The 24,652-nt window shown below is 42.2% G+C and overlaps 2 protein-coding genes across 5 annotated transcripts in view; one reads left to right on the top strand and one right to left on the bottom strand.

Moving 5' to 3' along the window:
* Positions 1–625: 625 nt before the first annotated feature.
* Positions 626–4,309, top strand: ckbb (creatine kinase, brain b). Its single transcript, XM_026944677.3, has 8 exons — positions 626–771; positions 1,546–1,750; positions 2,416–2,570; positions 2,658–2,790; positions 2,909–3,080; positions 3,248–3,371; positions 3,463–3,652; positions 3,902–4,309. Exons 2-8 carry the CDS (start codon positions 1,558–1,560, stop codon positions 4,078–4,080), a joined length of 1,146 nt encoding a protein of 381 aa, XP_026800478.1. The 5' UTR covers positions 626–771; positions 1,546–1,557; the 3' UTR covers positions 4,081–4,309.
* Positions 4,310–5,601: 1,292 nt separating this feature from the next.
* ppp1r13bb (protein phosphatase 1, regulatory subunit 13Bb) overlaps positions 5,602–24,652 on the bottom strand; it is a 47,548-nt gene continuing 28,497 nt past the window's right edge. The window contains exons 1-15 of one of the 4 annotated variants that reach the window (XM_034313725.2): positions 23,787–24,348; positions 20,679–20,780; positions 18,815–18,989; positions 17,651–17,847; positions 17,243–17,407; positions 16,813–17,005; positions 16,120–16,266; positions 13,596–13,720; positions 12,459–12,957; positions 11,582–12,330; positions 10,135–10,272; positions 9,816–9,949; positions 9,346–9,512; positions 7,377–7,576; positions 5,602–7,109 (exon numbers count right to left, since the gene is read on the bottom strand). In XM_034313725.2, coding sequence (XP_034169616.1) covers positions 7,068–7,109; positions 7,377–7,576; positions 9,346–9,512; positions 9,816–9,949; positions 10,135–10,272; positions 11,582–12,330; positions 12,459–12,957; positions 13,596–13,720; positions 16,120–16,266; positions 16,813–17,005; positions 17,243–17,407; positions 17,651–17,847; positions 18,815–18,989; positions 20,679–20,780; positions 23,787–23,891 — 3,138 coding nt within the window. In that variant the 5' untranslated portion in view covers positions 23,892–24,348 and the 3' untranslated portion in view covers positions 5,602–7,067. Of the gene's footprint in view, positions 7,110–7,376; positions 7,577–9,345; positions 9,513–9,815; positions 9,950–10,134; positions 10,273–11,581; positions 12,331–12,458; positions 12,958–13,595; positions 13,721–16,119; positions 16,267–16,812; positions 17,006–17,242; positions 17,408–17,650; positions 17,848–18,814; positions 18,990–20,678; positions 20,781–23,786; positions 24,349–24,652 lie in introns of those variants that run through there. The other 3 variants (XM_026944452.3, XM_026944453.3, XM_026944454.3) reach the window with 3 other exon arrangements.

Below are 24,652 nucleotides of genomic sequence, written 5' to 3'. Positions count from 1 at the left end.
TTGCAGTAAAATGTTATTTTATAGATTGCAGTAGAGGTTCTGTTTACTTGTTTTCACTATAAAAATCAACAAAATTTGGTGATGTTAATTTGGTGAAGGGTGCCCAAATATTTGCACATAAATATATAAACATGAAGAGTGATATAGCAGCAAATGCACCAAAGGTAAATCTGTCCATTTTTTGTTTTCAGGAGAGAAAATGAGACATAGAGTTTCATGCTGAAACAAAGCATGTTAGTATGATTCCACTTTAAGCAAGCAGAACATTGTTAAACAGTTAATACAGACCCTCCACCAGAAGACTGACTGAACATGTGAATGAGAATAAACAAACAAGCCTGGGAATGAACAGTTTTTATCACTTCTTCGACGAAGGAGGAGTAACTCAAGTCGCCAAAGCTGAAGTAGCTACTCATTGTTGCCCTCTTGAAGGGTCTGAAGCAGTGTTTCATTCCACCAAACCCTCCTGCCTGTCCTCCTGCCCTCCTGCCTGGCTGCTAGTCATCTCCAGGGTGAGCTGTCAAGAAAAAAAAAAAAGGGGGGGGGGGGGGGGGGGGTCACGTGATCCGCGCGCGCTCTCGCTGGATGCTGCGCTCGAGCTCCAATAGAGTGAATGGACTCAAATAGCAGCCAATCAGAGCAAAGCTCCGGCGCCGTATAAAAACAGGCAAAGCCGCTTATTTCTGGAGACCATAATCAGCGTCGGTGTGCTTGTTTGTGGACTAAAGGAAGCGTTGTTTTCATTTTCCCCCAAAGAAAGTAGACTAAAAGGTAGGATGGGTGTTTTTCTGTAGTGGTGCATTTGACTATGTTGTGAATGTAATGTTTATATGATTTTTTTTTTTAAATTAATTCTAATTTGTTTAGTAAGACTGAACATCAGGCTGCTTCAGCATCTGTCTGCATTGTTGAATACATCTGGTATAAATAAATAAAAATAAAAATATGCGTTCGCATTTAAGTTTAAGTTGGAAAATTCATAAATCATGAATGGCAAATCCAGGAATAAATAATAATTTCGTCGTTTCCGGTGATTGTCCTTTTGTTAGGCTATTGAAGGACATAAATCCAGATATAGGCTAATAGCGTTTCTGTTCTCAAGAACATCAGCGACGACCTTGCAGTCTCTCTACACTCTCTACAAGGTCTCCGACGTTTTTAGGACACTGCGCAATTACGCATTTTGTGTGCAAGAAGCGTGACTTTCTTTATTTCCATCCACCCGAGTCTGCATGCAATTCATACGATTTGTGATTCACAGCAGCTGCATGGCTGTGGAGATGCCATCACATTTGCATCGCAGCTACTTGACACGCAAATAGAAAACTACAAGGACAGTGAACGCGGCATTGCAAGCCCGTTTCATATCTGTGCAGTTTGTATGAGTTGTATGAGGGCTGAATTCCTGCACCGCTGCGGGAAACGGGCGCTTTAATACTGTTACGTCAGAATTAATGCGGCTGAAGGGGGAGGGAGGCTTCGTCCTTGGATGCTCTGGCACACCATTTGGTCTCGGACGCGTCTAACGAGTGGCTTTTTCCTCAGCGCAGAGCAGCCATGCCTTTCGGCAACACCCACAACAAGATGAAGATGAACTACACGGCTGAGCAGGAGTACCCCGACCTCAGCCAGCACAACAACCACATGGCCAAGGTGCTTACCCCGGAGATGTACGCAAACCTGCGGGACAAGGAAACCTCCAGCGGCTTCACACTGGACGACGTCATCCAAACCGGGGTTGATAACCCAGGTAAGAACCTTCTGCTTTTTGAAGGTCACATCCTTGGTCTGTTCCATTTTCCAATTTTGGTCAGTGAACCAAGACATGGCCCATGTTTTTGCTCCTTCTCACCTTTCAACATACCAGAACCAAGCGATTAGGGACACTGATCACCTAGGGTTAGGGTTTGAGGTGAGATGTGAACTGTGTTCGAGAAACCATGAAGTCAAACCATGGGAAGAGCTAACTACTCACTACAATGTCAGAGATAACCTGTTTGACCTGCCAGAGATCCTTGCATCAAAGCACTATTTTGATTTTCTTGGATCATATTCCCTAGCTCAAATGATTCAATTTTGTGCGAATAATGTGAGTGTGTGTATAGATATGTACAGTAAATTCAAACCACTGGGTTCCAGTGAATTTCTTTCTTAATATCTCAACTGCAACAATTTCAGTTCCATAGCACAAACTGAAAACAATAATACTTAAACAGAAGCTCTATGGATGTACACAGAAATGGTAGTGGTTATATGTTTTCCACCACCATAACTGTTTGTGTAGACACTTGCCCACTTTGAATTTATGCTCTACTGGTCCCATCATCCATGAGAGGTCTGATCTTGCTGAGGCTTTGGTAACCAAATGGTCTGCCTTGACCTGTCAAAATAGACTTGATATGCCCTTCCTTCTAGGCCATCCATTCATCATGACTGTGGGCTGTGTTGCTGGTGATGAGGAGACATATGAGGTGTTTAAAGATCTTCTGGACCCAGTCATCGAAGACCGCCATGGAGGCTACAAGCCCACAGACAAGCACAAGACCGACCTGAACCCAGACAACCTTCAGGTAAGTGCGATTTGAGCATGCCCCTGTATTTAATTTGTTGTTCCACCTTAGATTGGACTATAAAAGCATTTAATCATTGTGTCATAGGGTGGAGATGACCTTGATCCCAACTATGTGTTGAGCTCCAGAGTAAGAACTGGCAGGAGCATTCGTGGCTTCTCCCTGCCCCCTCACTGCAGCCGTGGTGAGAGGCGTGCCATTGAAAATCTGGCTGTTGAAGGTCGGTGTATGGCTTCCAAATAATCATACTTTCCATCTTGAGCCATTTGTGATCCATTATTTATGGAATCATAAATGAAATGGTGCCTTAGGCAGCTGTTTGTTGCTTCACTATACAGGTTTGAGTAGTCTCGACGGTGAATTTAAAGGAAAATACTATGCCCTGAAGAACATGACAGAGGAGGAGCAGCAGCAGCTGATTGATGATCACTTCCTGTTTGACAAGCCAGTGTCCCCACTGCTGTTGGCCTCTGGGATGGCTCGTGATTGGCCCGATGCCAGGGGGATCTGGTAAGTGAGCTTTTGGTGTTTCCTTGGCATTGAACTAAATTATATTAGTGAATTTTGTAGACAATTGCAAATATTGATCATATTTTAATTCTTGCAATCCAATTAATGACTGGTTGAATTGGGGATATGATTACTTCTAAACACCTTGGTTTTTTTACTTCCCTAAGGCACAATGATGACAAGACCTTCCTGGTCTGGGTGAATGAAGAAGACCACCTCCGTGTCATCTCCATGCAGAAGGGTGGCAACATGAAGGAAGTCTTTACTCGTTTCTGCACAGGGCTCACAAAGGTTGGTGCAACTAAAGATGGATAAACTTGGAGATGCAATGTGGATAAGCCTATTTTAAATTGTAAAACATGGTGTTGCGTGTGTCTTGTAGATTGAATCTCTCTTCAAAGAGAAGGACCATGAATTCATGTGGAGTGAGCACCTGGGCTACATACTCACCTGCCCTTCTAACCTGGGGACAGGGCTGCGTGGTGGTGTCCACGTTAAGCTTCCAAACCTGAGCAAACATGAGAAGTTTGGCGAGATCCTCAAGAAGCTGAGGCTTCAGAAACGTGGAACAGGTACAAGATACAAATACGTTATACAACCTGCAGCTACACGTACACTAATTGCAAAGTGATGCTCTTGAATGTTAATTGTAAACTCTAAGTTTAAGAAGGACTTGAACACGAATCGAATCGACTGTAACTGAATTCCTTGGGATTCCCTCCACTGCGTTAATTGTGAAGACTTGATTTGTACCATGTAATAACCAAAATGTATCTACCATGTGGTTCTCTGGTAACAATCATCCATGTTCCCCTGTCTAGGTGGAGTAGACACTGCTGCAGTGGGTGGCATCTTTGACATCTCCAATGCTGACCGGCTGGGCTTCTCTGAGGTGGAGCTGGTACAGATGGTTGTAGATGGTGTCAAGCTTCTCATCGAAATGGAGAAGTGTCTGGAAGCTGGCCAGTCAATCGATGACCTGATGCCTGAGCAGAAGTGAACACTGCTTTATGACCCAATCATAATCCCAAATTGACTCCTCCTCCTGCCTTCAGCAGCTCTCCTTTCCTCCAAACCAGTAATGTTAATCACATCAAGGAGCTCACTCTGCCCATGTTAGTGACACTAAAAGTTAGACGAGTCTTCCATCAGTCCGAAGGATTTTGTACCTCCAGCGTCTTGAGGATGGCTCTTTAACACCTGAAATAAAGTCTCTTTGGCCCATGGAATTGGTTGTGGTGTCTCTTCCCTGTATGACAGTAAAACTTGGGTACCATAAAAGGGCAGTTGTCCTCCAGATGAAGCCACTGAGCTAAGCATAAAAATTTCAAAACCATTAGATGTCTGTAGTATCTCTAAAGGTCCCAGTGCTGTAAGATTTGCTGTCGTCTTATTTTGGCATTTGTTATGAATATTGCTAATCTCTTTTCTCCTTCGTAGACACCAGTGTACCTTTATGATCCTAAGTGTACCTTTGCGTACCTTTGTGACAAGATCATGATTCTGTGCCACTACCTGACAGTGTTTAGTGTAATTTATTCATTGTTAAGTCATTGATCAACTAAACCATACATTAACCAGCATACACTTGCATTTAAATGTGCCTATATTGTCCTGGTGAAATGAGGTTTCTTTATTTAAATTATAAGTTATCATTCCGCAATATAGTCAGGCAACATAATTCAATAGCCACAATAATGCCCAAAACAGGCAAACTTTTCTTACCTATTTCCAGTCAAAGCACCTCAACTACTGTGAGTATACAAAAATGGTAGGAAAGGGCAGAAATGTAGGAAAATGGAAGAAATGTAGGAAAATGGAATGCTTTGGAACATTCTCTTGTGGCAGTGGTTTAGCTTTTGATGTTTGTTAAACACTCACTATAAATTCCAAATTGTTCTACAAAGTCATCACAGAAGGTGATTTTTTTTGTTGTTCTTGTTCGCCAAGTGCTTTCCAGAGGGTTAATGTTATGCTGCTCTCTAGTGGCTGATATTGGAACTTTACCATTGCGGTAAATACCGAAAGAAGAAAGACCTTGTTGACATTTTTTCCCCCCATGGTTTACTCTTTTAACCAGACCCAGTGCTAGGATAGTGACCACTGTACAGTCACAATCCTCTTAAGAATAGATAATGGCTTAAAGTTGTGGCTTAATGGCTGTTTTTAACTCTCTTCTCAGTCAATTGCTTTTTAAAGCATCTTTTAATCTCCATTTAATATAAAGTAGTGAGAGGCCTGAAGACCCCAGTGTCAGACCTGCGTGGCATCTGATGTCTGACATTTTTGCTGTAATGACTGACTCAGACTCTACAGGATACTACTCAGTAGTAGTCAGATGAGGATATGTTTCAGCATAACGGTCTTGAGATCCCTGAATGTACCATCCTACCTGAAGTTTCCTTGCTACAGGGTTTTTTTTTCGCTCATGTGCCCAAACTTCTGCAAAAGTGTTTTTGATAAAGGCCTGAAGGGTAGCTGACCAATCAGATTGTGAAAGAAAAACAAAACAACAAAACTCCATGTCTTACTGGGATTTGTTTAATGTTTATTTGTGCACATGTAGAGAACAGATGGTCCGAGTGTTTGTATCTGTATGTCACACAGAGGTCTGCACAGGCAAGTACTGAACATAGCACAAATCATTTTAGAGCTTCATCACAGTATTTACAGGTGAACTCTATGGTAAAGCTCATTACTGCCTCAGAGGCAGGGCGTAAAAGATCAACTCACAATACTTTCAAGAGGAGTGGGATGGAAATGGAGTGGCACAATGTAATTCAATGTTAAAAAAACAAAACAAAACAACAATACAGTGTAAAACAATGTAAATATGCATTCAGTCCATATCTTAGCTAGTGGAGGAAAAACTAAGAAATGTTTCAAAGGCTTCAAACCATTTTAGTGTCTTTGGGCAAAACTGTATTCTACTAAAATCATAGAAAAGTGTATTGTTCATTTTGTACTGCCAGTTTAGTTACTGTTCATTGTACTGCAAAACCAGTTCAGTTTCTTGCAATCACACACTCTCATTCACACATTCATATGCTATGCTATCTCCATATGTCATCTTTAAAATAATTCTCATGTGCTGTCCATCGTGAAAATCTCTCAACAACCCAACCATGCACACTTATTTCACACACTCATCACTCATAGTAGAGAGGCAACCAACCACTCATACAGATAACACTGTATCTGACACGTACAAATACCCTTGCTTAAATGTACATATTATATGAACCAGATACTTTGCAATATGTTGGCCCAGTTACTATACATTACACATAATTTGTAAAGCATTTGTTCTCTTCTCATATAACCCATGTAACCATTTCTGTTCTCACACACCTCAACATACATTTCACTTTCACTGCTCATTTTTATACACTATGAAATTTCATTCACTCAGAGAGCATTCTTTTGTTCTTAACTCATATGAATGTAGTGTAAATACACACATAACCCACAACCCTAAAGGATGCTATCTTCAGTGTAAAGATTTCCTTGTTGAATGAAAGCTTGGTAGGAAGCAAAAGCAGCCATGCTCTGACTGAGCCCTGTGCCAGCATACTGTCAATAAAATAATAGCATTCGAAAGCTTCAGATAGAAACACAAGCTATACAATGATATAAAACAAAAGCTATAAACCCTAGTAAGTAGTGCCTTGATAGAGGTGGAGAAATGTGTAGCGACTATGATACATGTCATAAGGTAGAAACCAAGTCTTGAAGGGTAGAGGAATGTGAGGAAGAAATGCTAGATATTGGAGTAATGGGGCAGACCTTAGGACCTGAGGCTTCTTGTTTAACTTGTATTTGTGTGTGTGTTTGTATGTGTTTGTCTATTGTGCCCCCAAATGAGAAGGCATGGTTTAGCAGCTTTAGCCCTGCAGGAACTGGATCAGCAAAGATTGGGGGTGAATAATGGAGGTCCTACACCCCCAGACATCAGTCCAATCAGTCAGATGGGAAAGGGGCAGTCAGCTATGCCAGGGATCTCTGACGTGGTTTTATTCTGGGGTACAACTGCAGAAAGAGACAAAGATGAAGCTTTAAACATGGAGATACAAATTACATCTATAGTAAACAAATGCATAAGATACTTTATGTCCATATTCATAATGGACTACAACTGAAAATATCCCAGAGTCAGTAGGTTATGATATTTTTACAGATTATTAAAAGAAATGAGCCAGTATACAAACTAGGAACACATTTGGGCAGTGCATAGACAGTTACTGTGAAGAGCTAGCTTAATACGCAGTCAATGATAAGAGTGATGTTATATTTTACCCCAAGCAGGTTGCGAGGTACATAGCCCTCCTTGTCATTAAGTTTGGCCCACCACCACTCTGTCTCAGTATCATCTTTCCTGCGCAGAATAGTGATGGCATCTCCCTCCTGGAACGACAGCTCGTCTGCACTTTGAGCCTCATAGTCCCACAAAGTGTACACAATTCCTTTATTCATCACTCCCAGCTTCTCTTGCACACCTGCATACATAAAGAAATATCAAAAATATAGTGTGAAACATTAAATAAAACACAGCTCAAAAATAGCTGGATGTGCTGAAGAGTTATCTTCAGAGATGTCACTGTTACCATCAATAAAATCCTAGCAGGCAGAGAGAAAAAAATTTTTTACCACAAAAGCCCTATATCGGTGGACGAGATGGATGATTTTTATAAGATGTGGGCTAAGCACCTGTAACAAAACAGCGGGGCAAAAGTCTAGTGTAACCACTACTTAATAATAAGTAGCTCCTCTATATTCTCACCAAATTGGTTTCCAAAGTTCCTAACATTGCTAAAATGGCAGAACGAAAAAACAGGATTTTACCACAAAAGCCCTAGCGTGGTTCAATGCTTAAATCCTAAGCAACATAAAAAAAAAAAACCAATAATTACCAACCGAATCTATGTTTAACTTCAATCTGCATAAATGTTTGCCTTTATAAGCAACCCGCTGAGTGTATAAGCTTGCTTTATACTACAGTTTATTTACTTTGCTGTTTATTTATCAACAAAACTACATGCCAGGTCTGCAATCCAATTCCTGAGAGGTGCTGATAACCTGTCTACAACGGTACGGAAAAATATTTACTGTTGATTAAATGACTGTTGAATTTGATGCCAACGGTGTTGACAGGGATCCCTCTGCCACCAACAAGTCTATTCCTTCATGTTACTAAATTTTATGCCTCAAATACCCTAAAAATATTCTTCAAACAGGAAAGAAGCTATTGAAAAAAAACAGTCAAACATTTGACCTTGACCCTTTGGATTAATTTCAAAATCTGATCAGTTCACCTGCTGGTTATTTCCATAAAAATCCTACAAACATTCAACCACTAACAAGATGGACAGACAACCTGAAAACAGAATGCCTTCACCCCCTAGTGGCGGAGGCTTAAAAATGGTCTTTACACTTATTACCGACCTGAAAGAAAAACATCAAAATCAGACATCAATCATCAAAACATCAGATTTCAAAGTTGACATGAAGCAAAAGTAATGCATATTTTCTCCTTCAGTAAACTGGCTTTTCCCGAAGATGACCATGAAACAAGTTTCCAATGAGCATGTTTGATTGCCAAGCCATCACACTGCTTTCACTCAGTAAGGTGCTCAGACTCAAAGACACTGTTCAAGCAGAAATGTGGTTTTGATAAAAACTGCATAGGTGGGATAAGCAGCCACAGCCATGTAATTTTTTAAGTGTAAAGCTCATGCAAGTCATTTGCCAATTCATAGCCACTAGCTAAGCTCTTCCCCGTCGAAGGGACAGTGGCCAAACTGGGAGAGTGAAATGTGCTTCCGCATCTTTTTCACACTGATGCTCATGCAATGTCACAGGGCAGCTGAACATGCTCTGAACAACACGTCTTCCACATACATGACACCCATGATTGGCTAGTGTCACTGTGATTGACAGGGAAGAGAGTAATGCTGTCGCTCCTACACAGAGAGCATGGCCAATTTTGCTCTCTTGGACTCCCAGCCATGGATGGCTATGGCATCTGTTGGGCCACTCTGAAACTCTTATGCAAATAAATTTGGAGTAGATGCAGAATATCCTCAGTCATTCATATTTCATATTCATATTAACGAATATTATAAGCCCATGAGTCCAATATTGCCTTACCTATTACAGCAATCAAAGATTAATGACTTCTGGGACCTTAATGTACAGAATATGGAACAGAAATAAAAACAAATACTTGATATTAAGAGAGGGAGACTGAGGAGGTAAGGGGATTTACCATAGAGGAACTGCGAGCACTGAATATACCCCTCCTCCATCTCCTCACACTTGTCTGCTGCTGTTTCCACATCACTGATGGTGGTGGCAAAGATGGCGGCACCGGACTCCACCAGCAGCTTGCAGAGGTGAACGCTGTTGCAGGAGGCGGCACAGTGCAGGGGCGTCCTGGTCACACACATACACACACACACACACATTCACATTACCTCTTTCCAGGGCCAAAACTCAGATCTTATAAACATTAGAAGATACATCCTGTCCAAGCAAATGAAGTTAATTCACATGGCTCAGTATAGGGTGGTTTCAGTTCTAGTGACCAAAGGGTGGTAAATTTGAATCCTAGGCCTGTCAGAGAACCACTATTATGCCCTTTAATGAGACCCTTAATAGTCATCTACTCAGATATGTGCTTAGATTGGATGTAGTATGTAAAAACTGGAGTATGTAAAAACTCTGAAGTGAACTCACCAGCCATCACTATCTGCTGCATTGACATTGACTCCAAAGTCAAGCAGGAACTTGACAATGTGATGGTGTCCGGCACACACTGCGTTGTGTAAGGGTGTGATGCCCTCATCGTTTGGGGTGCTGGGGTTCTCCACCTGTCAACAATCCATCATAAGATTAACATTCAAGACTGAGCTGTCAAAAGAGAATGAGACTAATAATTAAGATATGCTCATCATTTATTCATGTGCCAAAGATCACAGACATATCACAGCATGTGTTTTAAACTATTGATTCCAACACTGACTGATTCTGACAGTAAGACAAGTATTCCATGTACCTCATAGATGATCCGCTGCACCAGGTCAAACTCGCCCTCAAGTGAGGCGTCCAGCAGCAGGGCCAGTGGATTGAACTTCACCCTGAAGCCATGGCCTGTCCTCTCTGAGTCAGGTTTCTTTAGGTTAGTGCGCTTCTCCTAAAGAAATTTCAAATAGACGTATACCAATTCAAGTCAAGTCAAGTGGAGTTTATTGTCATTTCAATGACAATGACAATTTATTTATATAATTACAACTTCCGTTGACCAATGTGCTTTCCAGCAAGTCATCAAAAACAGAAAAACACACAACAAACAAACAGAAAGGTTATAAAAACATACAAATATCCCATCAGCCATACGCTTTAGAAAATAAAAATGTCTTAAGCCTGGACTTAAAAATATTAAGAGAAGAAGCTTGTCTAATAGATAGTGGTAAGGCGTTCCAAAGCCTGGGGGCTGCAGTACAGAAACCACGATCTCCCCTACACTTAAGCCTCGACTTAGGGGTAAACAATAGATCCTGGTTGGAAGACCGAAGGGATCTAGTGGGTTGATACTCCGTCAATAACTCACAGAGATAAGTAGGGGCCAAACCATTTAGAGATTTTTAAACGAATAGCAAAATTTTAAAATCCACTCTAAAACGAACAGGCAGCCAGTGTAGTGAGCGTAGAATAGGAGTAATATGCTCCCTCTTTTTAACCCCACTCAAGAGCCGGGCCGCAGCATTTTGAACAAGCTGCAAACGGGATAAAGCTGTCTGGCTAATCCCAAAATAAAGTGAGTTGCAGTAGTCCAGCCTAGATGAAATAAAAACGTCTAAACATGTAATTTCAACCATATGCAGCCAGTTAGTACATGGTCAAACGAAACAACGTTTCTCCAGGACCAAGGTGCTACATAAGACAAACACAGAAAAACACAGAACTACAAGGGACTACATAAATTTATACATAAATTTATAACACCAGTACACAAAAAGAAAGGCCAAAAGAATCTACTGTGCAGTCAGCTGGGGCCTGCACCTATAAGGTGCAGCTAAAGACTGCTGCTGGACCAACCAAAGTCAAGCGTAGGTGCAGCTAAGACTGGGCTTAACTGTGTGTCCATGTGAAGACGTGTCACCAACAACTGCTAAGAGGCCACTTTTAATTAGGCAAAACTACAGATGGGTATGCATGTTTCTACACAACTAATATCTAACTCACTGCTAATTAACCTTCCTGAGAGCAAGCGCAAATCCTACCCTATTGGTCTACGTGTTCACCAAGTAGTTCTGAGTTTTGTATTTATCTGGTGGTTCCTATTAACATTCTGCAAGAAACCCACCTAACTAGACAGTATGATAAATTATGGCGACAGACAATCACTAGACACTACACGCTAGTTACCCCACCTTCTATGCCCAATCTAATCCCTGCTTACATCCAGGTGTGCACGCGTGTGTATTTTATGAGAAGCTCACCGTAGCTTGAGCGGACGGAGAGCTTCCTGCCTCCTGCGGTGAGCTGGCTTCAGGCACAGGGCTAGGTAGAGTGGTCACGGGTCCTGCTGGGATGTTATTGTTGTTGTCTTCTGACGGCTCCAGTGCTGTTGGTACTGCTGTTTCGCTGGCTGGCTGCACTGGCTGGTTATCATTGGCATCACCCTGGGGTAAGTCTTGCGAGGGCACTTCCTCTGTGCCAACGAGAGTCAAAGCTGGTGTTTCAGAAGACGCGTTCCCATTGTCTGCATCGGCCAGTGCCTCTCCCACTGTTGTTCCTGTTGGCTGGTAGAAGGGAGTGACTCCACTGCCTCCTCCCACTCCGCCAATGCCTCCTTCGATTCCACCAGCTAGAGTGTTAAAGCGCTGGTAGAGGAGCTTCTGGATGTTCGGCCCACTGGGTCCCTCAGGCTCTGTGATGGAGCTGCGCTTCTTGAGTGGCCGTGGCGCATTGGCCAGCTTCCTGCGCAGGGCCTCGAGTTCAGCATCACTCTGAAAACGCATGGGTGAGTGAACCATGGGTGTAAGCTTGGTGGGACTGAGGGGCCGAGGAATGTGGTCCACGCTGGGTGCAGGGGATTCTGGGAAACCAGGTGTCTGACCTTCACTCTCCAGATCACCATCTACCACATCGCCTACAGTGCCTGGTAGCACAGGGTAAGATCCAGAGCCCGGGAAGGGCAGGGGAGAGGTGGGAGTAGAGCTTGAGGGCAGGACCGGCTTTCCATACACTGCAGACAAAGATTTAGAAAACTCCACGTTTACATACCCACAGTAAACACATCAGTGCGTATATCAGACCTTCAGGTCAAAAATGCCAAAATCTGTAAAATAACTAAACTGAATGTTCGTTTCCTACCTGCTTTGACGGCAGACTTGCCAAGAGGGTAATTCTTGGGCACACCTTGCTGTAAGTACATGTGATAAATGGAGCTTGAGTTCATAGTGGCTGGGCCTTTTCTAGGTGACTGTGGCCTGGAACCCCTGTCTGGGATAAAAGGGCGCACTGCCACAGCCAGAGGGGGGTCAGACCTCTCTCCTGGGGGAAAAAGAGGAGAGCTGGGCTGGAAGGTGGGACTGGGAGGGACTGAGATGCGCTGCTGGATCTGCTGGGAAGAGGAGCCAGTGGACGAGCCACCACGTGGCCAGGCAGGTGGAGGTGGAGCATTGGGATTAGGGGGGTTGCTTGGGTGGGTTGGGACAGGACACAGTGGCACATCTTTACGCCGGTCCAGGGAGCCAGTGGAGCCAGAATTGATGGACGAAAGTGGATGGGCTCTGGTGTGGGTGCCGTATGGAGGAGGCTGGGGCTTACAGGGAGGAGGTGGAGCTGGGCCCAGTTTACTCATGTCCTGAACCTACACAACAGAAACAGGAAAATTATATTGTCTTGATTGTTTTCTGTATAGACACATTGTAGACAAAGAGAGAACAATCAAGTGTTACATTAAGAATAGTAAAGAAATATTCCAGTGTTTTTCAGACTATTTGCATAATTGTTTTCAGATATTTATATAATTCACCCAATCCCAAAGCATTTGTGGTTGTGTTTTACCAGCATAATCAATGTAGCAAAAGTCAAAGTAAATATAGAAATATTTTCATCTGACTGTACAGGCATTCTTAGAGAAAACTGCTTTGTACTGTAGAGCTCCAATGTTAAAGAAATTAAGTAAATCCCCATTAGAACATATTTGAATAAACAAAAAAATCATCTGTTTATCTTAAGGGCTTTATTGCTACAGTGCAGAGGTTGCTGTTTTTGAATTAGTGCTACATAGCCAAGAATCCTAAATATTTATTGACCTGACTACCCTTAGCCTTGTATTACAAATAAGTTGCAAGTAAACGGTTGTTTAATTCTCAGTACAGGTGAATATGATTACATTCTCTTTAGTGATAACTGCCCATAGGAGAGATAGGACAGAGAAAAAGTTGAAAAAATGCTTGAATATTCCTTTAAGAGAGACAGAAGGACTGACTCAGGAAGCCTAACCTTATCTGATGGGGTGCCAGCAGGAGACGCTGTTTTGCTGGGAATGTCTCCTACTGATTCTTTCCAGTCTGGAGGCTTCAGAGATGTGTTGCCCTTGCTGAGGGTGGGCCACCCTGCATCATTAGCTTTAAAGATAGAGAAAATCAGCATAAGAATAAATGTGACATCTGACAAAATCTCCTTACTTATTAGGGCTGCTATTATTCCATATATGAGTACATTGTGGTGGTAAAACCACAATGTACTCGTATATGTTTAAAATGCAGATGGAGGTGCATATAGCAAATTAACATGAATTAATAATATAGCTTTTTCATAGTAGTATAGCTTACATGGCAGTAAATATTAGCAAAACAATCATAATTTGAAAAAAGTATTTCTTCAAAGTATTTCTGTGTGTCAAGAAAACTGTCACTTAACAGATCAACAATCCTTACTGTCCGGGAAGAAATAAAAATACCACATGTTTTCAAATGAACTAGAAATCTCTAACAAGAACTGATATCCAGACTTTATTACAGTTCTCACTCTGTCTCCAAGGCATAAAAACACTGCTGTCCAAATGCTCTTGAAGACACTACAAAAGATTTAGATTGTATCTGATGTTTCTGCCATGTATTGTTTATTGTGTGTCATTACTTGTTATGACAATATTACATAAAATGAAACAAATGTTCAAAGTCACAGATTTTGCAGTGCTAAAGCAAGTTTAGTGGTTTATTGATCAGGTGGTATAGAGGACCCTGTGAACCTTATCAGTGTAGAGTTTCACACAAACTTGGAACACACCCACACCCATTCATTTCATTTCCAATCCACACTCATGGGCACACACAGCCATTCCCAATCAGACACAGGATCAGCAGTGTACCTAATGGCAATCCAGTAGATCACGTCTGATTTCAGTGCACAAAAAGGGAAGCACTTTTTCATAGAAAAACATCATCTTGTTACTGCACTGGTAATAGCCAAACACATCAAGCAATAATCCAGCTGCTTGATGTGTTTAACCTCTAGCAATTGGTGTCTGAATATGGTTTACTATATACACCAATCAGTCATAACATTAAAACCATCTGCCTAAAATTGTGTAAGTCCCCCTTTTGCCGCCAAAACAGCTCCGGCCTGTTGAGTCATGGACTCCACAGACAACTGAAGGTGTTCTGTGCTATCCGGCACCAAGATCTTAGCAGCAGATCCTTTAAGTTCTGCAAGTTGCGAGGTGAGGCCTCCATGGATCGGACTTGTTTGTCCAGCACATCCCACAAATGCTCAATCAGATTGAGATCTGGGGAATTTGGAAGCCAAGTCAACACCTTCAACTCTTTCTCATGTTCCTCAAACCATTCTTGAACAATTTCTGCAGTGTGGCAAGGCTATACCCTTGGCATGAAGGGGTGTACTTGGTCTACAACAATGTTTAGGTAGGTGGTATGGGTCAAAGTAACATCCACGTGAATGCCATGACCCAAGGTTTCCCAGCAGAATATCGCCTAGGGCATCACACTACCTCCACCGGCTTGCCTTCTTCCCAAAGTGCATCCTGGTGTCATCTCTTCCCCAGGTAAGCAACGCACACAAACCCGGCCGTCCACATGACAAATCACGAAAAACGTGATTCATCAGACCAGGCCACCTTCTTCCATTGCTCCATGGTCCACTTCTGATGCTCACTTTGATAAGAGCCAAAAGACTAGCCCCTCTGGAACTTTTAGCGATGGAAAGTAGGCACTTTTGGCGGTGGACAGAGGTCAGCATGGGCACTCTGACAGGTCTGCGGCTACGCAGCCCCATACACAGCAAGCTGCAATGCAATGAGTGTTGACACCTTTCTACCATAGCCAGCATTAACTTTTCCAGAAATCTGTGCTACAGCAGCTCTTCTCTGGGATCTGCACCAGACGGGCTAGTCTTCGCACCCCCTGTCGCCAGTTTACTGGTTGTCCTTCCTTGCACCACTTTTGGTAGGTACTAACTACTGCATACCAGGAACACCCCACAAGACCTGCCGTTTTGGAGATGCTCTGACCCAGTCATCTAGATATCACATTTTGTCCCTTGTCAAAGTCACTCAGGTCCTTACACTTGCTTATTTTGCCTGCTTCCAAGACATCAACATCGAGAACTGACTGTTCACTTGCTGCCTAATATATCCCACTCCTTGACAGGTCCCATTGTAACAAGATAATCAAATGTTATTCACTTCACCTGTCAGTGGTTTCAATGTTATGGCTGATCGGTGTACATAAAAGTAGAGCAATGGAACCAGTGCTTTCCATTTTTGGTTCTGGACAATATTTGTACTTGTGCTAGCAATGTAACTGTAATGAAAACCTGGTCATTAAAGTACTTATAATTTGTCGAATTAATAGAATAAATGTCCTCTTTTTGACTATGTTTTACAGTTTCATTGGCATAAATAAATAAATATTGCTGCTCTGGCACTGCAACGATCCTGTCCAATACTCTGGATAAGGTTCAGAGGCCATCCCTCCAGCTCTCCATCAGCCACCTTCCCACTCACAAGACACTCCGTCTGACCCCTCTGTGGAGCAGGAGGTGCCGGAGACCCCGGGGCCCGGGCCAGACTCCGGAGGAGACGGTGGGAATGGGTCCACTATGATGTCTAAATCAGAGACCTTCCACGGGCCAGGTGGCTTTCTCACGCCATCTGATCAACCCCCCCCAACCACACACACAAAGTACAACAGCACAGTACAGACAGGTAGAGCAAAGAGAAGGGAAAGAGACACACATAGAAACATCAGGCACAAAGTAGAGATTACACGAAGTTATAGGAGAAGAGAAAGGAAGAAATTGAACAGTAACTGATGTGTGAAACGACACAGATAACAGAGGCATGAGACATGTCATGGTCTAAAGGAAGATGCACTCTGATTAACAATAATATAATAATAAATGTTTATAGACTCGACTATATAATGTCTCCCTCGACCTCTACAAAGGCACATGGCTTGCTTAGGATACCTATTCTGGATATTTGGGGCTTAATGACCAGCAAGAGCCAAACATTATGCGCAACATCTGTCTTAATGGAATTACTTACATTTCAAGCTAATACAAACTTCTACATAGCCTATGAGGACAGGTCCAATCCGACAGGAAAAACAGGAATCATGTGTTGAGATACAAAGAAACATTCCCAAATAAGTGGTCTCAGTTCAAGATGGTAGAACAAGGTTATGCAATGACTGACCTGATTTAGATCGAGCATGGGTGGCTGGAGTGTTCATGCCCAGTGTCTGAGGTTTAAGAGGATCTGGTGGAACCATGTAGTTGTTCTCTGGGCGTGATGGCACCGGGACCTGGATATATGGCCCTACTGCAGCCACACGACCTGTATTGCCTGCAGTTGGCTGGGGTGAAGGAGGTCCATTTGCATGGTTCAGCTGTAGAGAATGACAGGCAAAATAAAGAGAGATTGAGGGAGAATAGGGGAGTAGGAATGGGGAAAAAACACCTCAGTATATTAGCATATCCAAAAAGCACAATGGCAAAAATGCATTTATGACCTTCTGTCTTTTTCATTCAGAGTTCCAGCTGTGTCCAAACTCTGCACATGTGTCATAGAGGTTTACTTTTAGTGTATGTTTATGTCTGTGTGTGAGGTGAACTCCTAGCCTTACAGGCAAGTTCTCTTTTTGACGTGCCTCAGCTTTTTTCTTATAGAGGCGTTCGCGGAGCTCGCTGATGCGCTTGTCCATCAGCGTCACCTCCATGTTGCGCTTGTTCAGCAGCTCCTTCTGTTGCTGTAGCTTACTGTTCTGCTCTTGGTTCAGCTTGTTACGGATCTGACATGTACACACGATAAAATAACCTCTGTTAACAACAGTACAACCATATCAAATACTGACAGCTTTCAGAGGAAGACATTACTGACTCATTCGCAGAATGATCAGTTAATTACAACTTCATATCAGTCACGACACCAATTACATTCACATTAGAGACAAACTTTATCTGAAAAGCTATCCTAAATTTTTGATATTGTAATGTAGCCTGTATATTTCATGTGTTTGCACGTATGTGCAGACCTGGAGCTCTTGGTACAGCTTGCGGAGCTCCAGTGCAGCAGTGCCGGTGACATGACCCCCGAGGCCCTGCAGGCCGTTGAGTCTGCCTCTGCGCAACTCCTCCAGCTGCTGACTCAGCTGGTCTACTCTGAGCACGGCTGCTTGAAGCTCTGCCTGCTTCTCCTGGAACAGTCCGCTGATGTGCTCAATCTCTGCAGCTAACAAGATGAAACACAAAACAATATAAATACACATACAAACAAACAAACTCTGCACTGCACTCAATCTCAGCAGCTAATAACTCCATGCACATGTAACACATTGCTTACATGCCAAGAAGGATATTCTATTTTGTACTAGTTGCTAGGTTACAGAATCCAGGGTCCAAAATTATGTAGCAAAGACAATGCAACTCAAATGCTCTTCATAAGACCATCCTAGAGTCTGTCACATGTGATTTGTGATAAAGATTATTTAATTAACTGAGTGATTAAATAAAATCAATTGAACTGATGGACACAAGTAATATACTTAGCTGAAAGTGGGAGTAGGGAAAATAATTAAGCTGCATGGAAGACTTGATTATGATATTGAACCTGGGACAACGTTAAACTACATATCCATTTTTGTGTCTTAAGATTATGAAAATGTGTATCTTTTACAGTCCACTCCTTCTGCTCACACATTCTTCTACACTCAGCCTTGGTCTCAGCAGTGAGGACAGCTGTGTGTGTGAATTTCAAACCTGTGCTATAGATATATAAACTACGCACTCTAAAAAAGTGCAATGCACATTCATATGGGTGACAAAATAAAGGAAAACCCAGTGGCTCTGTTATACTACTTGGGTCATTTTGCTGACATGCTTTGTTCCACTTGTCCCTGGTCACGTTTCCTTCTTAGGCATGATTTTCTACGCTGTTTGTTGTAACAATTTGTGCTCTGAAAGAAAAATTGTTAACTTTTCAACAGCTGTACTGACATCACCTAAGATGTCTATCACATGAATAAAAGTTTTTAAAATGCATAATCCCAAAATAGACTTTCAAGTCATATTGTGTGCTTTAAATAAATAAATAAATAAATAAAAACAAAACAAAAAAAAAAATAATGCTTTTGATGCAAACAGGCCTGAAGGTCAAGTCTGTTTTAGATACCTTCGTCATCAACACTGAAAATACATACACAGGTTGCCATTGATGACCTTGCTGTAGTCAACTTGGCCCCTCATGGCACGAATCTTTTTGAGTTTGGCTTCTTGGCTTTCCACTCTTTCTTTCAGTCTCTGCAGCTTCTCTGTTTCAGACACGGCTTGCTGCTGCCTCCGCTCCTGCTGCTTCAGATACCGCAAGCGCTGCTCCTACACAAACACGCACAGTGAGGGAGATTGAGACAAAACAAACAGCTATAGGTCAGCTACAGTCATTTAAAGAGAAACTGGGTCCTCATCTCACACTGCATGCATGAATTCACACACACATGCTCGAATCTGATTGGTCAGAAGGTGTGCAATATTTTTGTATAACAATACAGGTAGTTACGGCTGTAACGAATGATAGGTTGATATTAATGCACTCGTTCTAATGCATTATTGTTTCTATAGTAACAGCTCATACACAAAAGGACATGTACAGCAGACACTCTAATCTAAGACTAATAATACACGGATTGAAAAAACGGGTGGATGTTTAACAAAGAAATTCTTAAAGCCATTGATGTGGTGAAGCTGAAAGTCGAAACTGTAAACACTCAGTCTCGGTTATGCTCCGTTTTCTGCATTTTCACAGTAGAATGATAGGCTGCGCCTGTGTGTGTGTGTGTGTGTGTGTGTGTGTGAGTGAGAGAGAGAGAGAGAGAGAGAGGGGTGAAGAATGACTGTTTATCGTAAAATAGGTGAGAACAGGAACTAACTTGTTTCTTGGACATTCCACAACATTAAGTCTAACAATAAACAGTTAAAATGCATTCATTAATAAATTCATTAATAAATTTAATGTTGTAATCGTTGTCAAATTGTGGTGGTATAAGCAGAATAAAATACAACACAAAAATAATGCTTGCTGGTGGGGTGGGGGGTGTTAGCGGCACTCCGTTTGTGACTTGTGCCACATCGCAGAGAGTGACCCAGCTAAATATAGCACAGGCAGTGGTGGCCTCTTAGTGACTGCCAGCACACTGTCTTCAGAGCCCTTCTACAAACTGACTATATTCATAGCTTTATTATCACTCTCTGGAAAACAGCCACTCTCAATTTGCAGCTGCTTCAACAACAGATTGGAAATGGACTCCGCTTTTATCTTCCGAGAGATTCAGCTAGGACTGAACTGAATGTCACTCTTTAAGCAGCACTGGATTCCACACTCACGTCGTTGCTCTAAATGAGAAAACAAGATCCTTAGAAGCTATTTGGCTTGAGCTAGTGAGAAATGCCTGCTGCTGCATACAGGACATAACTGACCGTGTTTGCTACATTACTGGCATTGTGTGGTCTTGGATAGGTCTCCTGTGCTACTCTGCAGTTTTTGCCACTAACATCACCACAGCAGTAAACAGAGATGAGCTCATCACCTCTGCACTCGTTGCTGTCAACAACCACTAAGAGGGGTAATGAAATCCTGCAGATGAGCTCACACATTTAAAATACATTCTCCATACAAGAGCTTTCTTCTATTCCAGCTCCCGAACTGCAAATTATAGTGTAGAAAGCCCTCAAATATTTCCCTACATAACAGCATGCATTATTGGTGAAAGCTTGCCTACTCATGTCAAATAAAGTAGAAACAGATCGACTTCAGCCAAACTGCACTGTAAATGAATACATCAACCAGGAACTATATAGTATATGTTACTGCTACTCTTACTCATTGCCTGAAATCTTAACATTCAACCCTGAACATAAGATCACTTAGCCTCAGGACATAAACATTATTCAAACAGCACTGAATCCATGGCTCTTTATACAACACACAGCATCCACTACCACTGAGCTGCACGGATCTCCAGATTGAAGTTCACTACTCACGGTGCATATCAAAGAAAGGAGGGTTACCTTAGCGACGAGGATCTGCTGTTGGGCCTCGATCTGCTGCTGCTGCCGCGTGGCCATCTCCTGCAACTCAGAGAGAGTGAGCTCCACGCGAGGGTTTGCCACCTGCAGAGAGGGAGGGACAAGGGGCAGAGACGGAGGAGGAGAGATAGATTGGGGTGGTGGGACAGGAGAAGTCAGTTAGCAGGTCATTTTCAAGAAACCAAAACAAAAGCACTCCATTAAGTAGATGAGTAGTATGTTCTATTCACAGCAGCCGGCACAGCCCTACTTCCCGAACAAAAGCAATAACAGCCAATTTTGTGATTGGAAATGCCTTGTTTAAAGGTATCATTTAAAAAAGGAGGACGAAGAGGGGGGTGCTGAAACTGGAAGAGAGCTCTCAGCAGTGCTCAGTGTAGTGAGAACAGGGTGTGAAGTGGCCTATGGCTGTGTAAACCTACAGGGTCACAGCATTTCTCTAACAATCCAACTCATTTAACATTCCTGTTTCAACTCATCAGTTAATTACTTCATGCTGTGGGTTAGAAAAGGGAACGTGAACATCTCTGTAGGTCTGTGGTGTACCAGGACCCAAGTTTGACCCTCTTGGTGTAAACACTCGTAGTTTAATTATAGGCACTGTGTTAATGCTAGTATAGACATGCTCTGTGCTGAGCTAATCTGGGAGTGAAATGGCCCTGTTTTCATCTGAGAGACAGTAAACTTGTCTGTGTGAGAAGACACAGAGCAGGTCTCTGTAATCTGTCACCTGGCATTCTGACCGATAAGAGCAAGGCGTCCATCACACTGCCTGTCGCCATGCTGTCGTCATGGCAGCAGAGCAGAACTGCCATGCAGTGAAGATGATAAAAAATAAAAATAAAAAAAAAACACTAACAACATAATGCAGAGAGCACACAACTGCCACCATAGACTATAATTTGAGCTGAGGAAGCTGATGCAGCAGTCTCTGCTTTACACGCTCAGAATTGTTGCGAAACCATCACCGATAGCAAAAAAGATATTAAGGTATCAGAAAACAATAATGTAGAACTTGGAAAGTGGTTAAGATTCATATTCTGATGCTGTGCACAAGTGTCTGGACAGAACCCTTGTATCTCCAGGAGCTTTGGTACCCTAAGGCTGACCAGCTGAAGTTATAGGTGCGATGAGCTGATAGCTGTTCACATAGCTGCTATCATTGAATACTTCAATGCCATATAGTGAGGTTGAAGAGAAAGAGAGAGGATGCCACCTACATTCCTTCTCTGACAGTTACAATAAAGCCACTGCTAAATCTGCATCAGGCGGATTTTTTTTTTGGTCAGACACAGCCTGCTATGCACACCAAAATGCAATGCCATCCCTAAAAACAAAACAAAACAAAAAAACATTTCCCTTACCCTTTGTCTACCATCCTTTTGTTTGCCATTGAATACACTCATCTTACAGCTACTTTGATCCACTGACTGTTACACTGGCACGCTGACCTGACCTTTAAAGCAATTCTTCTCAAAGCTATTTTTCCATTGGATATACTAACAGACTAATTAATTCATTTCCTAAAAAGCCATGAATCAGCTTCCTCGTGAGACTGTCCTAACTGGAACTTACTGTGAATAACTTGTTCTCCCTGTCAGACTGTTTGCATAATTGCCATGAATTAGTGTTTCTGTAGTATCTGTAAAAAATTCTCACAATACCAAAACATTGTCATTGGCTGTCTTTGGTCAGAGAGCGACCAGTGGTGCATCTCACCTCACGCCCAAAGAATTCTTTTTATGATGTGATTTTTTTGTCTGTGACAAATATCAGGCTGAAACTCATCACAAAAAAATGTCTGTTAGGGTGAGAGAGTGTACGTCTGTGTAGGCTGCTTTCAAACATACTCTGAAAAAAGGGTTTTAATACAAATGGAACCATACAAATGGTTACGTGCAATGAACATCAATACGTACATATTTGCACCTTAAAGACCATTGTTGTATGTTTGATCTTACACTACAGTGTTTCCCACAGGTCTGAGGCAAACCTAAAGGAGAACTAGGTGTGGTGGAAGGATGACGGTGTTGGTACGTGGGTGATGCTGGGATGGGTGGGGATTTGCGTCAGTTCTGGTATGTCTTTTTTTTTTTATGTATGCACAATTTGATGTTACTAGCTAGCAACCAAAGTTAACATAAGACGATTAGCAGAAAAGGAAAAGCAGTATCAGGTGTGTCTGGTCCTTCTCTCTCCTTGCTGGCTTTCGTTATGTTACTGCTCTCTTTCCATCCTCCAGACCTGAATCTGAACTAAACTGAACTTAATTTCTAACAAAAAAGTGGGGGGAAAAAGTATGAAATAGGACAGCTAACCTTTGTGTAGGAAAAATTGCATTTACAATGCTTATATTTGTACAGTAACACTTTTTCCTGTAGTGAATGTTGTTACTGAAAGGGCTCAGGAATGACATGAAGTTCAAATGACAGAAAAACAGAAGTGTAACTTCCTTTTAAAAATTTCCTGATACTTTAGGGACATTAAACCTACTTATGTAAACATGCAGCACGATAAGCAACGACTGCACTTCACATCTACACAAGTGTATTACTCCATCAGCATATAGCTCCCACACAAGCGTTAACAGTGCAGCATTGCTGGGTCACCTACAGCCAGTGGCCAAATCTATTCTAGGCAAAAATAATAATTTGATCGATTCAGTTAATTCATCTACATTAATGAGACTGAACGAGCTGTGTATATTAATGACTGTATAATGTTTGTTAGTGTTGTGCATAAACATTCTCTACCACACAGGCTACTGATGACGAACCTAACATGTGACAACATATTACACACAAAAACATGACAACACCTAAGAGACTTAATGTAAAGCTCAGTGCGCAGTGTGAGGTACAGCTCAGGTGTAGGATGGGATGGTTAAACATTTGAAGTAAGCGCATTTGTTCCAGATAATCACTGCAATAACAAAAAAAGGCAACAATACAAAACCTGCTGAGAAAAAGATTACCTGTAAATAATAACAGATTATAAACTATTATTGTGAATTTCTACAAAAGTCTCCAATCAGTAGAACATTCACAGCGTCCTCTTATGTAATGCTGATGTGAAGCACAAGAGCGTTACCTGAAAAGAGTTCCCCCATGTTATTTTGCAAGAGCACACTTTTATTCTACCGCATTGTCCCCAGTCTGTAAACTCCTGCACCGCCTCCACGTGTTTAAATTCCATGGTATAATCTCCTCCGAAGTCTGTGAAACGTGCGTTTAAAGCCTGCAGGCTGAGGAGAGCGGGCACGCGCAGCCAATCCGTGATTACAGCCGAAACCGCTGAGCAGCGAACAGCGTCCTACTGCACGACCTGCTGCTTAATACGCTATTACACACTCCTGCTTTTAGGCTGTAACTCTCCCCCTCTCCTTTCCTGAAGAGAACAGTATCAGCACCACACATCACCGACTAACTAGCTGACAAACCAGTGAGGGAAAAAAAAAAAATAGTAAGCGGATTTAGCCTCAGGGCGCGAGAACAAATCGGGTCCAGATCAAACCAACAGTCATTTAAAATCAGTGTGACGGATTGAACTTTTTAAATTCAGGGCATCAGTGCCTACAGTTGTTGTTGTTGTTGTTGTTTTATTCTTGGAGTATGTGCCTGATCCATATTTAAGATAATTCGCATAGATCAGGAAAACAGGCAGCGCGCGTGCGGGTCTGTTTATGCGCCTCTCACCTTCATATTTGACTTAAAGGCGCAATAGTCGAGTTTATTTATTTATTTATGTATTTATTTTTAAAGTTCTTACTTGTACAAATAACCTGCAAATTATGTAAAACATGATAAAAAAAAAATATTTAACGGTTTAAGCCATGACCTCAGGACAAAAATATTATGTGGCTGAGAAAACCCATTTGGAAAACTGACTTCCGGTCCGGATGTGTTTGGATGGGCCTCCCATTGGGGGAAGAGGGGGGAGGGAATGTCTAACCCACC

The sequence above is a fragment of the Pangasianodon hypophthalmus genome, chromosome 19, assembly GCF_027358585.1.
Source record: "Pangasianodon hypophthalmus isolate fPanHyp1 chromosome 19, fPanHyp1.pri, whole genome shotgun sequence".
NCBI lineage: Eukaryota > Metazoa > Chordata > Actinopteri > Siluriformes > Pangasiidae > Pangasianodon > Pangasianodon hypophthalmus.
This window is presented reverse-complemented; position numbering and strand designations above follow the sequence as displayed.